This window comes from Nicotiana sylvestris, chromosome 1 (assembly GCF_000393655.2).
Source record: "Nicotiana sylvestris chromosome 1, ASM39365v2, whole genome shotgun sequence".
Taxonomy (NCBI): Eukaryota; Viridiplantae; Streptophyta; class Magnoliopsida; order Solanales; family Solanaceae; genus Nicotiana; species Nicotiana sylvestris.
In genome coordinates this window covers 123,911,717-123,927,661 of record NC_091057.1, presented here as the reverse complement: position 1 = coordinate 123,927,661, position 15,945 = coordinate 123,911,717, and the positions used below count along the sequence as shown (strand labels likewise).

General features: G+C 32.9%; 1 protein-coding gene across 4 annotated transcripts; it reads left to right on the top strand.

Moving 5' to 3' along the window:
- Positions 1-1,845: 1,845 nt before the first annotated feature.
- Positions 1,846-9,035, top strand: LOC104234588 (auxin response factor 1). 4 transcript variants are annotated; one of them, XM_009788188.2, is made up of 15 exons: positions 1,846-2,144; positions 2,881-2,938; positions 3,461-3,576; positions 3,817-3,912; positions 3,994-4,050; positions 4,167-4,319; positions 4,430-4,514; positions 4,962-5,052; positions 5,164-5,328; positions 5,794-5,913; positions 6,037-6,112; positions 6,616-6,778; positions 6,856-7,310; positions 7,614-7,804; positions 8,358-9,035. In XM_009788188.2, the coding sequence occupies exons 2-15, from the start codon at positions 2,893-2,895 to the stop codon at positions 8,503-8,505; spliced, it is 1,962 nt and encodes a 653-aa protein (XP_009786490.1). In that variant the 5' UTR covers positions 1,846-2,144; positions 2,881-2,892; the 3' UTR covers positions 8,506-9,035. The 4 variants fall into 4 exon arrangements, with proteins under 4 accessions (XP_009786490.1, XP_009786487.1, XP_009786489.1 ...); XM_009788185.2 differs by having other exon boundaries at positions 2,852-2,938; XM_009788187.2 differs by having other exon boundaries at positions 2,848-2,938.
- Positions 9,036-15,945: the final 6,910 nt, after the last annotated feature.

The following is a 15,945-nucleotide window of genomic DNA, read 5'->3' as shown; positions in this document are numbered from 1 at the left end:
ATATTTATTATAAATAAAGCTTCGTATTTGGTTCCAAGTGAAAATAAATATTGGGCTATTTTTATTTTCTTAAAAATATTATGAGTTTGAAATTCGAAAAATTAACACATTTAAATGAAAGGTATTTGGTTCCCAAAGAAACAAAATTTATGAAATCATAATATATTACCAACGAATAATACAGAGATTATGAGTTTCTTATCCCTCAACCTGCAGCTATTTTAAAAAATAAAGTAATCTTGAATATTTGATAGTTTTTTTTAAGAGCGGTAATAGAAGTATAGCTAGCAATTTTTGTGTGTTCTGGTAAGAACTTGAGAATAGTTTTTCACATATGTTAAAAAAAGAAACTCTTACATCTTTCAATATTATGTTTTCTTGTCGAAACTAAAAAAAAATTATAATAAATTGTGAAATAAAACTAATAAAATTATAAAATTGGAACAAAGATTAAGTTGAGTATATTGGATGATTATTGAATACTTTTACGTGACTTAGTTTCTTTTTTTATTGAGTTGTAATATATAAGAGCAACTTTCATCAATTTCAAGAGCTTATACTTTAATATTATAATTCAAACATAATTTTAAAAAATAATTTAAGTTATTTTTGAAAAAGTTACTCATTGAGACGAGGTATATGCGCAATGAGCGTACACTGAAGCTAGTATATAAAATAATATAAATGATATAAAACTCATATATAATATATATCCTGCTAAATAGATAAAATTACTGAGTGACTAAAACAAACATCGTATTGACAGATTTGTCTAAAAGATAATTACCTAAATGATATATAAAACTATGGAATAAAATTAATGTTAGATAATTGAAATCTCTTTAAACTTTTTCCCGGGTGTGTGAGTCCGCTACTATATATACGGGTAAAATATTTAGGGTTTTCATCAAGCTTTCCGCCGCACCAAGCTTTCATTTGGTTTATTGTGTTCATCTTGAATTCAATAACTAATCGGTGTCTGACCCCATAAAAGGTATGAGATTTGATATAATTTTCGTCATTTATTCGTTATTATCTCTTGAATGATTCAAATTCTTATTTTTTGAGCGATTAATTCTCTTATTTATTTCTATATAACTGATAACTAGTAAAATTGAATCATCTAAGGAGAAAAAGCCACACAAGGACATTTTAACATGACTAAGATCCATTTTTAACCATTTAAAAATATAAAATTATAATTTTTTGTTTGAGGTTTAACCTTAGTCCTCCATCGACATGACTTATGTCATGGGGCTAAAGAGTTCCAAAAAATATTCGTAGTATATCAATCGGTGTATTTTGAAGTTTTGAGTTTTTTATGCAAAATTAAATTTCGAGATTATTTCATAAAATATCTGTTAAAGACAAATCTTGAAATAATAATTAAAAGCTTAAAATATTAAAACTCAAAATTTTTAATATTTTAAAGTCTCAAAATCCGTTTTTGCAAAAATAAAAAACTTCAGACAAATTTTTCTGCACGGATTTTAACTCAAACATAAATCATACCTAGTATTTACAACATACCATATTAATTTATTACATAAAACAATAGATTGAGATAAAAAAGGGTAAAACTTCTTAATAATAATAATGTTATATTACTTATATTCGGGAAAAAGGATAAATATATATTTATTGAATTCAGGGTAAACATTAATGTAAGTCTCAATTACCAATACACATTGTGCACACCTAGTACCCTACCACCCTTAATTATTATTGGTGCTGCTATTCAAAGTCTATCTTGCTTGACACCATTGCTCCACACAGTCCAACATAAACTCAAAGAAAAAGAAAATATAAATTAATAGACAAAATTACAAATACAGATACATGAATATTTGTAGAGAGAGAAACAAAAAGGAGTACTGTCGGCTTCAGCCAGGCAAAGACCATCACCAATTTTCTCTCTCCACTTCTCTCTCTTCCTCCCTCCATAGCTTTACTCTCTGTGAAGACGAGAAAACCCTAATTAAAGCTGTGTACTAGTTCAGCTAATCGATCAATTTATAGCTCAACCTTTGTTCTGTGACCGAGTGCTGATATTTTTAAGCTTTTTTGATTGTGTTGTACATGGAAATGAACGTATTATCCGTGGTGTATGATGACTAATAGAGAAATCCGGCTGAATACTTAAGGTAATCTTTTTTTGTGCTTTGAATTTTGATTGTGTGTTTTTCTTTTCCTTTTTGATTAATATCTTCTAGTTTTATAGAAAAATCATGCTGTTATATATAGAAACCTTTGAATTTCAATATAGTTAGGTGTTTTCTCTCTATATATACAATTTTTTGCTTCTAGAGCTTGTTGTGCTTTGGGTTAGATCTCGGAGTTGTCTTAAATGTTTCGATCTGTATTTGGTTGCAGGGTTTTTAGTGCAAGTTGTTAAATTTTTTCATGTTTTCCCCTTTGTGAACAGCTGATGTATGTTTTATATGTCAATCTTTGTTTATGTTGTGTGAATTGGGGAACATAATTTGTATCTGCTGGAGCTCTAGAATCTCCATTTTGGGATCTAATTAGGGCCTTAAAATAGGCCTTTATATTTTACAATATGGGGAGTCTCATGTTTACTGTAAATGAGGGTCTAGTTTACATCCCAGGCCATTGTGCCCAGTTCTTTAAGTTATGCAGATTATTTAAGAGGGGGTAATAACTTTTTGCTTTTTGGGGACATTTGTTGAAGAAGAGCAACAACAGTTAACTATTTCGAGGCTTTAGAGTTTAGGAGGTTACATCTGCATTTGTTCACTATTACCTGGTGTATACTGATTTTGTGGGTTTTTTCAGTTGATCTGGTCAATTTTGTTGGGTATTCTCTGAGTGGCTCATTTTCTGAAGACAGATAATCACGTAAAGGGTTGGTGATTTCAGATTGATTCTCTTATGGCACACCTTGCGGCAAATCACTTCGGTGGCGGGGCTCATCCAGGTTCGAGTTATTTCTTCTTTCAATTGAAAAACAGTTATGTTAATATTATGTACGACTAGTATGTTGTGCTTAACTATATCAAGATGTTGCTCCCTTATTTTTCCAAATTCATGTACCATGATGTATCTGTTGTGGATCAATGAACTCATCAAGCTGATAAGTTACCTGTATATGGTCTCTTTTTCCCATTATTTGCCTTTGCTTGGAGCTATCACGATGTTGTTTTTCTTGTACCTATTTATCTTTCTCATCTGACATGAACCAGTTATCTGCAAGTTCTGTTGAATTAGTCCTCATCTGGCTTGCTTCGTATGGGTCTTGCATTTGGTCATGTTTCTTAGTTATGTATTCATCCTATGCACATAATACTACCCCTATGTGCTTCTTCCTTCATACATTAACATTTATTGCAATTGCATGAAATTTATATGCTAGTAGCCAATTCCCATGCTTCCGTACTGCGTAGACCAATAAATGTGTTACTTGTAAAAGTGAAAGTAATGTTGTTTGATCTTTCTGTAGTGGCTCCAAATGATGCATTATACAAGGAACTCTGGCATGCCTGTGCTGGACCTCTTGTAACGGTTCCTCGTGAAGGGGAAAGAGTTTATTATTTCCCACAGGGTCACATGGAACAGGTACCTTTTACTTTTACATTTTTCTTGGCTCCTCTTTTATTTTTGGGTCTTATATGCACTTATCAATTTTCCCGTGCAAACCTGGAAAGATATATGAACCCTCAATCATATTGTGATGCTTCATACTGCCTTTTTTGTTGCTTTTTCTACAACAATTTCATCAAACAGAGTTTTGATATCTAATGATATTCTTTTCTTGCTAACTCATTGCATTTCCATATGATTGCAATCTTTTTCCAGCTTGAAGCATCGACACATCAGGGATTAGACCAACAACTTCCTTCTTTCAATTTGCCAGCTAAAATATTATGCAAAGTGATGAATATTCAACTTCGGGTAAGTGCCATAATGGCCTTTTCTTTTAATTCTCCCTTCCTATGGTTGAATTATTGTAATAAGTACCAATGTTAATTTTAGGCTGAGTCAGAGACTGATGAGGTGTATGCACAGATAACTCTGCTTCCTGAACTAGATGTAAGTGTCGCCCTTAAAATCTTTGAAGTTTTTTACTTGATCATATAACATTTCTGAAACATACTGTTTTCTTTCTTAACATCCTGCACTTCTCCTTTTGTCTTCTGTGGATTTAGCAAGGCGAGATCACAAGGCCTTATCCTCCTCTCCCTGAACCTCAAAAGTGCACTGTCCATTCGTTTTGCAAGACTCTTACTGCATCTGATACAAGCACCCATGGTGGGTTCTCTGTTCTTCGGAGGCATGCGGATGAATGTTTGCCCCCACTGGTAAGCTTTTATGTCATAATTATGCCTTGTCTTGGCTTCATCTTTTGAATTCCTCTATCTCTATCTATTTATTGTTCTCATTGATAGTTAATTTCTTGCTATATATTCAGGATATGACCCAACAGCCACCATGGCAGGAATTGGTTGCTAGTGATCTACATGGCAATGAATGGCACTTTCGCCACATTTTTCGAGGTTATAAATCCAATGATTTTGGTTTTTTCTGTTATCTTTTTTTTAGTTGGTCTTTGGAGTTGTTCATGAAGGGTGTGAGGAAGAGGGGAAGGGTAACTCATTGAGAACTTTTACTTTCAATCTAGTGGGTGATACTTCTGTCAGGGTGTGATGTCTAAGTGGGAGACTTTGACTCCTTTTGTATCGGTCAGTCCTTAGTGGATATCAGGCCAGGGATGATATTTTTGCTTTGATATTTCCGTGGTTATAGGTCTTTTAGCTTTGTTGTGTTGCATTTTTTCTGTGTTCTTCAGATCAAATTTGAGACCCGTATTGTATAACTCGTGTTTTATCGTTTTAGAGTGCAAACCCTATGGTTTGTATGGTATATACTCTTTTAGTTTTTTTTCATTACGTATAATCTTGTGTTAGTTTTTTCCCCCTAATAAATGTTGACTCCACGTCCAGGTCAACCTAGGCGCCACTTGCTCACAACTGGGTGGAGTGTTTTTGTCAGTGCAAAAAAGTTGGTCGCTGGAGATGCTTTCATCTTTCTCAGGCAAGTTTATGAGTAACATATATCCAGCCATATTTTACTGGAAGTGTCATTTTCTTTGTTTTATAAAATTTCTCTTCCTTAATAAGTGCGTCACTTCATTTATCTCGACAGGGGAGAAAATGGGGAGCTTCGAGTTGGTGTTAGGAGACTCATGAGACAGCTAAACAATATGCCATCTTCTGTTATTTCAAGTCACAGTATGCATCTGGGTGTTCTTGCAACTGCATCTCATGCCATCTCGACTGGGACCCTCTTCTCTGTGTATTATAAGCCTAGGTGGTTCCTTTTTCCCTTTCCATCTTGAGAATTTGTCTCTATTTGATAGGCTGGAGCTTCCTGTCTCTGTGTGTCAATTTTTATGCTTTGGGCTTACTGTTGGTTACCTGTTCTATCTAGTTGATGCTAGTCATATCTTATTGAGATTGGCCGCACCAATAACTGCTTGTAGTAATTAGTTGTGCAGTGATCATTTAGTTTCTCCAGTTCCATCTCTGTTTACTATGATATAAGAAGTTTTTTATTTAGCAGGCTGGTATTATATTAGCAAGCATTGTTGTGATTGACCTAAGCTTTTAAGGGACTTGAGTAACGTCATCCAGTGTTTTTTGCTTCTGTATGCTTATGTTTTGATATTTTGTTCATATTGCCTTGGCAGTCATTTCAAATTTTTTAATGCTTCTGAATCGAGATTCTTTCACTTGCTCCGTAAATTTAAACTGTAGTAAAACTGCTGATTTCCAGGACTAGTCAGTCTGAATTCATTGTCAGTGTGAACAAATATCTTGAAGCACGAAATCACAAGCTTTCTGTTGGGATGAGGTTTAAGATGAGATTTGAGGGTGAGGAAGTTCCAGAAAGAAGGTAAAGCTTCAGAATTTAATAACTTTGCAGGTCTTAGAGATCTGTATTACATTCTGCTCAATTACTTAAATTACTAAGGGGCTGAAACTCAATTAACCCTTGGCTACTCTGTCTGTTTTATAGGTTCAGTGGAACAATTGTTGGTGTTGGTGAAAATACATCATCTAGATGGCCTGATTCTGAATGGAGATCCTTGAAGGTACTTTCATTTGTATTTGTTCGAGTGACCATTCCAGCTTGTTGTTTATGGTCATTTTAGGCCTCTTTGTAATCTCGATTTTGGTGATGGAATCTGTTTAAAGGTCGTCGAATTTACTCCTCTCAATCCACTCTCTTTTTGAACTGTTTCTCTATAAACAACATTCTATGTTCTTACATATGTGCCCTTAGATAGAAAGAAAAGCGACCCCTGTAGTTTGTCAAGTCTCGGTAGCTCTACACGTAATGTTATTGTGTTCTCCAATATCTACTTCGATTTATTTGTCTGACATGAGGTTCTTTTACCCCTTTCTTCATCTTTAGACTCTATTGTATTGCCATGATTCTACTACAATGTGGTTTAGTATTGGGATTATAGAATTTTGCAAATGGAGTTGTCATCTGTTGCTGTAACCATGTCTTTACCTTTCTTTCCATTTTTCTTGCTACATTATCCTGTAGACAATAGCTAACAAATGCACATGGTATATATGACTTGTTCAGGTTCACTGGGATGAACCATCGTCAATCTTGCGTCCAGATAGGGTTTCACCATGGGAAATAGAACCGCTTGTCACAGCAACGCCTACAAACACCCAGCCTCAAAGAAATAAGCGTGCTCGACCTTCAGTTTTACCGTCGCCAGTGCAAGAACTTCCTGCTTTAGGTCTGGAATCTTTCTCCAGTGCTGTATCATTCCGACGTCTAATTTACACATTCTCATTAGCAACTCTCATTTTGTAGGAATGTGGAAGTCTCCTGGTGATTCTCCCTCATCGTTCCCATACTGTGATCCATCTCGTGGGCGAGATCTCTACGCATCACCAAAACTTTCTGCTGCAAGTGGCCTGGGTTATGGCGAGAATGGTTCCATGCCTCTTTCCTCCAAATCTATGTACTGGTCAAGTCAATCAGATACATGTACAGAGTCTATCACAACACCGGCTAGTGAAAAGAGACCGGCTAATGGATATAGGTTATTCGGAATTGAGTTGCTGGATCGTCCAACTGTAGATGAAGCTTCACCAGTTGCTATGCCGAGTGCTCTTGTGGAGAATCAGCCAGCTGCATCTTTAGATGTTGATTCAGGAAACTCAGAACCATCAAATCCTATTCCTTCAGTAAGTTGTGAGCCTGAAAAGTCATCTCTGAGGTCTCCCCACGAGTCTCAAAGCAAACAAATCCGCAGTTGCACTAAGGTACTCTAGCCTTGTTCTACTTTATTGTGTTTTGAATTCTTTCTTTCACAAGCAAATGATTAACTGGATGGTATTTTCACTATATTATGATTTTGTAATGTCAGTGCATAGAGATTAATGTTAATCCAACAGCTATCACCTAGCTTGAGTTATGACACTAGTTTAAAAGATATTTGGTGTATATAAAGGTTTTTTTCCCCTGTAAAAGCCCATGACAGTCGTATCGTTTATTGCCTTTCTGGTGAAGAAATAGACCTGCCATGGTGCCCTTGTTTAACTTGAGCTTCTTGTTATTTTGCTTAGGTGCATATGCAAGGGAAGGCAGTTGGGAGGGCAGTTGATCTCACAAGGTTAGATAGTTATGAAGATCTGCTTAAGAAATTGGAGGAGATGTTTGAAATTGAAGGCGAACTTCGTGATTCAACCAAGAAATGGCAGGTAGTCTACACAGATGATGAGGATGACATGATGATGGTTGGAGATGATCCATGGCAGTAAGTCTAACCACCTTAATTATGTTTCATTGTTTTATTTTGGATTACTATTTTGTGCTTAAACATCCAATATTCCTTGCATGGACTTAACTACTTGCACTTTCCACGAAATGGGGATTATGAACAGTAATCTGCATCATCAGCTTCAATCCACAAAAATGTCGCTTTCTTGCCTCTTAAAACTACTTTTACCTGTTGCAAAAGAAAAAAATAATTGTTGGAGTATTAGTTTTGTGGTCTTTTTGTCTTTGCCAGCAAAATTTTGACTAGCTGTCAGTTTCTTAGAATTGGTTAATCAGTAATTGTTCCAATGACAAGTCATGCTGGGCACAGAAATGAATGGCAATATGATTGAAAACTATGTAGTAGTTACCTGTTAAAATCGTATCCCGTTCCTCACTTTCTAGTCCAATACGGATGAAAATAAAAGAATGGAGTCTTCTGTTCTTGAATTAGTTGTTTTGTGAAGCAGCTGTGTTCTAGTTAGTTGAGATAAACTTTTGTTATGTGCTACTGACTTCAGTTCTTTTGGTGTAATGGAAATGTGGTACAGTGAGTTCTGCAGCATGGTTAGAAAAATTTACGTCTATACAGCTGAGGAAGCCAAAAAACTTTCACCAAAGATAAAACTTCCTGTTGACGACGTGAAACCAGGCAAACCAGTTTCGGGTGCAACTGTTAGCAATGAGGAGAAAGCATAGGAAGTGGGTCCAGTTACTTAATACCCATAATGTGTAAGAGGAGTGGAGAAAGATGGATCTGACATCAGTCATAGTTTTGGTTTTTTTTGGAGATGCAAGTGATGCTGTGCGTGACAATTAGCCCATACTGGAATGGCTCGTTCAGTTAAGGATGCTGGCTGGCAAGACAAGAAAAGTTCGGCTTTTTAGTTTTTTATTTTTATTTTATTTTTTAATGTATTTTCTGGGGAGAGTGATGCCATAAAAGATAGGATTCTCCATCCTAGTACTATCTTATTGTTATGATTTTGACGAAAAAGGGGAATCTTATAATGCTTTGCTTGTTTGGACCTCAGATAGATAGGAAAAGTTTGTCTGCACCCATCTCTATTGGGTGGGTGGAGAAATACTTTGGTCTTACTTTCTGTCGCATTTTTTTCTTCTTTTTTGGGGCCCGTTGAGGGTTTTCTTTCCTTTGTTGTTTTAATATAAATTCTTGTCTTGACCCAGATGGCTTCTGTATATAATAGTATAAATAGCCTTTGCAATTACATTCTGGTTCTGATGAATTATCGTTTGTATTTAGGTATCTCTTTCATAATATATTAGTAATATTTTATGCCAAAGTGTCCATTGATGGGACAATATATTATAATATATAATAAAGCACTGTCCTCACATTCCATTTTCATATCTTTTCTACTCGGCACGTATATGGGTTCTGTATGTACCCCTTCTATTGATAGAAGAAACAACTCTTGAAAGTTAAATTGGCATACGTATCAGTTTTGAGAGTTGCAGTTGAAATATTGAAATATTTAAAGGACAATCTATGGATGTCGTTTTTTCTTTTTTACAATAGAGTACTTAAATTGGTACCGCAGTTAATAACTTGAAAAGTAACTTTCTCGAATTAAAAGTTGTAACGAGCATATATAATGTTTTACATTAAGTTTGAGTGACAGATTTATAGTGATAGCAGTAGGAGTTTCCTTAACATAAGTTCAGAATGTAATTGCAAGACATTTGGAATAATTTTTGTTTGTTTTCGAACAATCTCCGATCCCGGTGACACAACGATTTTTCTTAATAATTTTTTAAAACTGTTATCCTTTATTGTTTGGTGGTTGCAACTGAAAATTGACTAATTCTAAGGTAAATAGAATATCGTTTACCACGTGGGTTGATAAAACAGTGATGAAATGAGAAAAAGGTGAAAGAGTGTAGAAGCTGGGCATATTGAGAGAATAAAGGGTATTAGCAGTCACATCTCACCAAACCCAGCAACTTACAACAACAAGTGAACAAGAAAGACTAAAATGTCGGCCCCGTTTCGCTCACTTCACTAACAAAGTAATCAATGATTCACATTGAAACAAACGTGTTGGACTTAGAATAGAAATAGTACCACTTTTGACAAATTACTATGAACTGGTCTAAAAGGGAATTATGCCGTTGAGGTCCGAGTAATAGATGATTTTATTACTTTAACATATTTTGGGGTGGAGTTAGCATAAAAGAGAAAGGAGGAAGAAAACGATTGACTTATGGTGTGATTATTGTTTTTGTTTGACCAAAAAGTATATTTCTTTTTCTTGAACTAATTAAATGATAACTGAGGTGAAAGGTGAATCCTAGTCAAGCATAATAATTCTTAGATCCAATTTAGAGTTTGGGTGACACCATTTATCAAATGCTCAGAATCATGTATTCAGTCATTAAATGTACACTTTTTGAGAGTAAATGAAGAATGAATAATGAGCAATAAATATGAGAAATAGCAATAAATGTAAATAAGAAGAACAATTCACCCAAATATCAAATGACGTGGAAGATTCTTCCTTTTGACAACGAAATATGGCAACAAACTAGAATATGAGTAATGCTTTCTTGGATCATGTGAGTGGAAAGAAAGAATAATCGATAAAATCAATCACTATGGAAAGGTAAACTTTGTATTTTCTCTCAATGGTCAACTTTTTACAATAGTTTTCTCGGATTCAATCTCACGTGCCCTTTTTTCTTCTCTCTCTCTTTCTTTCTATATAGGATATTCTCTAACAACAAAGGGAATATCCAGGAGAATATTCCTATCATTAGTTCCAAGATTACACTAGCTGTTATTCCTATTCTTCGCTATTCGACCTCAACCTCTACGGCTCGCTCCGCAGCTGCTCGTTGTTGGGCTTTGGTCGACCTCGTCCTATCTCCCAAATCGGAACACAGTCTTTTCACCTTATGATCCTTCAGCGCCCAACTTCCTCAGCAAGATTTTGACCCATACAATTATGAGTATACAAATTTTTGTGCAAGTGGTGTCGATCTATTGTCACAATTCAGTTTGTATAAACAAATTTTGAGTGGAGACTTTGGAATTTTAAGGTTGTAATTCCTTTCCTAATTTGGAGCCTGTTTAGAAAGCCACCTAAGAATTGAATTTGGGTGTAATTGAGTGTTATTATGCAGTTTGGCATGTTTGTCTAGCCAAGTAATTACTTGGTCAGCATGGAATTGGATGTAATTGGAGAGGTATAATTATACTCTCCAATTCTCAAGGAGAGGTGAGAATTGATGGTAATTACACTGTATAATTACAATGCTACTTTTTAATTTCTTTGCTTTTTGTTTTTATTTTAATTTATTTTCTTTATAAGTTTTTATTTCCATTATTTTAATTTTTTATTTTATTTTAGTTTTACTTTTTAATTGTAAAATATACTCGTATTTTCTCTGTACATTATTTATTTTTTATTTCTCTATCTTTACTTCTTGTGATTCCAACTAATTGCTCGTATATTTTATTTCTTATTTGTTTTATTTTCTTCATTTAGTTAATTCTATTTTTTCAAACTACACCTCATAATATTAGAAATAACGAGTCATTAACAAACTTGATATATAATAAATGATGTCACTAAAGTAGAATTTTGTTGTTGAATGAGGTTATAAGCTTACTAATTTTAAGTTATATTGGAACTTATTTTTATTATGTTAGAATTTGTCATATATTAAAGTTTTTTTTTGGGATTTTGAAATTATATTATATTTATGGTACCAATTTACTTGTTTAAGTAGTATTGACTTGTTATTTCACATTGCTATGCTATTCAATTTTTTAGTTAGAATTGATAGATTAGTTTTGTCAAATATTTGCATAATGATTTGACATTATATTTGTAAATATTAATTTATTTTATCAAACATGCATTTCATGATGTTCTTACAAAATGTTTATTTTTAGTTTTTATAATTATTTAAACTAAATATTATTAATTTGAAAAAATATATATCAATTATTTTTAATATTAGTTATAAATATATGATTACTAATTAGTGTATATTCAAGAAAACATATGCATCTTAAATACCAATTCTAATATTATTTATACTCATAAAAATCATTTATAGGCATATATTTTTTATATTAACTTTTGAGTTTCGTAATTACTTCCTTTAAAATTTAATCTAATTGTGTAATTACACTTGTGCAACCAAACAGTACGCTTGTAATTACTCTGTAATTACGTTATGACAAACAAATAGGTCGTCATAATTACGTACTAGGTTGTGTAATTACTACTCTAGTAATTATACCAATTTCAATACCGAGTGCCTTTCCAAATAAACTCTTGATGTTTTCTTTATATTAGCGATATTGACATATTGTATATATTACATATTATTTTCTTAAAATATGTATTACATATACAATTAATTTTCTTTTGATGAAGCAGGGGCGGATTTATGTAGTGTAGAGGGGTGCCACGCCACCCGGATGCTCGGGTAAAAACTGATATTTCTTACAATAAAATGGATATTAGTAAAGGGTGCCACCCATAGAAGTAAAGTGATGGTAGGTGCCAATGGTCAAAGCTGTAGTTTTTCAGGCCTTTAACCCAGGATCGAAACTTCTTATGTACGTAGTTGTCTTTTTTTTTTTTTGTTCTTTTTGTTCTTTTTGTCCTTTTCTGTTATTTCTTCTTTTCTTAGTTTTTATTTTCTTCATCGTTGTATTTTCACTCTTTGTTACTACACCAGTTTATTATTTATTTTGATTATGTATTTGCTTCCTTTTTCATTTTCTAGATCTCCAAAGTTTTGTTTGAATATAACTTTAATTACTTTCCTTTGTTATTCATCTAGTGTTATTTTTTTCTTGATATCAAATTGGACCAAATATTTTTATTTGGTGATTGCGTATTTATTTATGTGCCAAAATTTTATTAGCCATATTGTATTAATTCTAGATAGATCAAACCGAACCAAGATATTCAAATATAGTGAATCGACCAAACATCACTCTTTTTCAATATCCTTGACTGGTGCTTGGCATTAAAATTTAAATTGAGCGACACCCGCAGCCATGAAATCCTGGATCCACCTCTATGATGAAGCAGTGTCAAATGTCAAAACTTGGTTTATTATGCCTTCCCATTATATATCATTTGAATATGGCGACACTCGAATACTAAATTTAACGGGTGTTGAAATCACTACGAAATGTTAATATGGAGTTTGGCATTACTCAGAGTTAGTAGTTTTGTTTTCTTAATTTGTAGCTCATAAAAGTTGTTGGTTAACATGGATAACACGCAGATTTCATTAGTGCTATTCACATAATTTCCAAAATAAATTCCTTTAATAGTGCTCATTCTTAGAATCACGAGTGATAGTTGAAATGCATTTAATATCATTTTAGAAAAGATTTTCACGGACAAACAATTTAGGCCATACCCCTAGAAAGATACGGGCAAGTTACATATTTGGCCAGTTAGACCAAAAATAATAATATTCGCTAGCCAAATATATATAAAATATGTATTTCTATATTAATTATATTATATTAAAAGGAGGTAGTGAAACATGAGGTTAAGTTAAGTGGCGTATTGAGAAAATGCCACTATGATTAATTTTTCCCTTTTCTACTTGACGATCTATTGTTAAACGATGAAAAATAATAAAATTGCGATACTAGGTCGTGGTTGTCATTTTTGTTTTGCTTATAGTTTCCAGTATCTAGAGTTTCTTAAGTCTTCGGAAGAAATATATCTATCAATACTACACCAATTGATGGTCATTTGTGGAATCTTTTTAAGGCAAATGAAAAGTGTAACACAAAAAGAAGCAGGAGAACCATAAAAGGCTCTAAAGCTCGTTCAGTTATAGAGAGATTATCTTCTTTTTCTAAAATAACAAGAAAATTAAAAGCAGGTGCATTCACTGGAAGTTGCTGGTACTTGGTAGTAAACTCTGAATAATATATATGACCTTAAAATAATCGGGTCAAGGTCGACTAGTGAGATGCTAGGGAGATAAGCTTCAATGTCAGAAAACAACTCGGATCACCAGCTAAGACTCCTAAATGGTCGCTCAATAATAAAAGAGGTAGGGGAGCAGAGACGATCAAGAGGTTTGGCTAGAAGCAACCATCCTCGAAAGAGTAGCTCACTTATCAAGTGCCCTTGTGCCGAAGATAAACGGGGTTTTGACCGAAAGACAATGCAAAGAAATCATAACAGAATGATTGAGTCTTCGGATGTGAAGGTTCATGCTCTTTCATATTTATGGGTAACTAGCTTTAGTGTACATGCGTTGCACGTGTGTATCACGTCAAATATGTTAGTTAATATAGTATTATAAATATAAATATTTTATTATATGAGAGACAAGTATATTGTATTGTATCTCACTTAACACCTCTTTATAAATAATATTTTAGTGTATGTTTCCTTCTATCGCTTTAATCGCTTTGTCATGATTAAATATTTTATTGTCGACATTAATATTCTTCTTAAAAATGCAATATATAATTATTCATGTGATCAGAAATCATGTTGCAACAAATATTATTCAACTCTGAGATTGAACATTGTGATTTACGTAATTGCAAATCACAAACTTATTCGAAATTATTTTTGAACGAATTGATGTTTAATGAAATTAGTGTCTTATTCTCTTTATAGTTAGGAATAATAGTGACAATATTCAATCAGAATTTCAATATAGAGCTCTAAACAAATTTCAAGAGATAATTCTATGTTGGTAAAATGGAAAACACTTAGACTTTTTCGAGCAAGATTAAACATTGAAATGAACTCGAAACTAACACAAAGCATCATTTTATAGCTAAAAAGAAGATAATCTACTAAGCTCTTCACTCATAAAATCTCAATCGTGTTCCGAAATTTAAGTCTCAATTTCTTTGTACTCAAAGTGATAACTTCTTTCAAGCTTAACCACAGAAACGCTCTTGAATAATATTAAACTTTTAATTTAAAAAGACTACTTTTCTAATTTCAATCCTTCGTAGTTATATATCCCCACAGGCAACAGAGTCAAAATAATTATATGCTTAAAAAATAAATACAAGATGTAGTGTGAGAAGAAGAGGAGATACTTAATTATAAACAACTTAATACATAAAAGAATAGTGAAACTACATACATCAATTCATATTGTTGTTCTGGACTTTATCTTTAACTTGCCAAAGATCTCCTTAACAATATGCTCTGTGCAAGGCGCTTTTGGTCCTACAAAATTCAATTCAATTATAATATGATTAGCTGCAGTCAAACTAAATTTAGTAGTAATATCTTCACTCATTAGACGAATCTACTAATTTAGTACATGTTACACTAAATTTTACAAAGATACAATCCATTCCGAATAAATATATCAAATAACCTAATCTCAAATTTTGAAATAAATCGGCTAAATTGAATAACAAACTGCACTAAAAAAAAAACACGCTACAAACTATAAATACTTCACCCACCAAAACAAAATCTTGTATTTTCATAATATGCAAGATTATAGAAAATAAAAGAATTTAATTTTGGAATAAAATTAGTTGGATGTACCTTTAAATCTTTATAAAGACTTTAATTTTAAATCAATCCTATTATCACTCTTATGATATATCTCGCATGAGCAAATTAAGGGCTTTAGCAATATACTTGCAATAACATTATTTTCCTAACTCATCAACACCTAGAAGAATCATGTAATATTTTGCTTCCTTTGGAGATGCTCTTGATCAAGAATCCATCGAAAAACATAAATTAGCTAGGACTTTCGTGGGGGGAGGGGGTAGAAAAATCCTACGGTAAAGGACAAAAATAACAAACTTAGTTTAAATAAGGAGTTGTTTATAAGAGTTAAACTTTAATTTGATTTTAGAGTCTTAAATGTTAGAATATTTTACATATTTTAAATAAGGAAAGACTTAATAATCATAATTTTAGTTGATTTCTAAGTACTAAATACTAGGAGAATCATTAAATTATAATTTTTTTTGGTAATTAACTTCTTTTGTATTAATCACAAAAGATCAATCTTTACAAAATCATAGTCCAGCATAATACTCTGGTGACTATCTTAACATCAACTACTCTACTGAATTATAGAAATAGCTAAACTAAGTTACTCCACTAACAAAAACTGTTGCATTTGTTTCTAGCT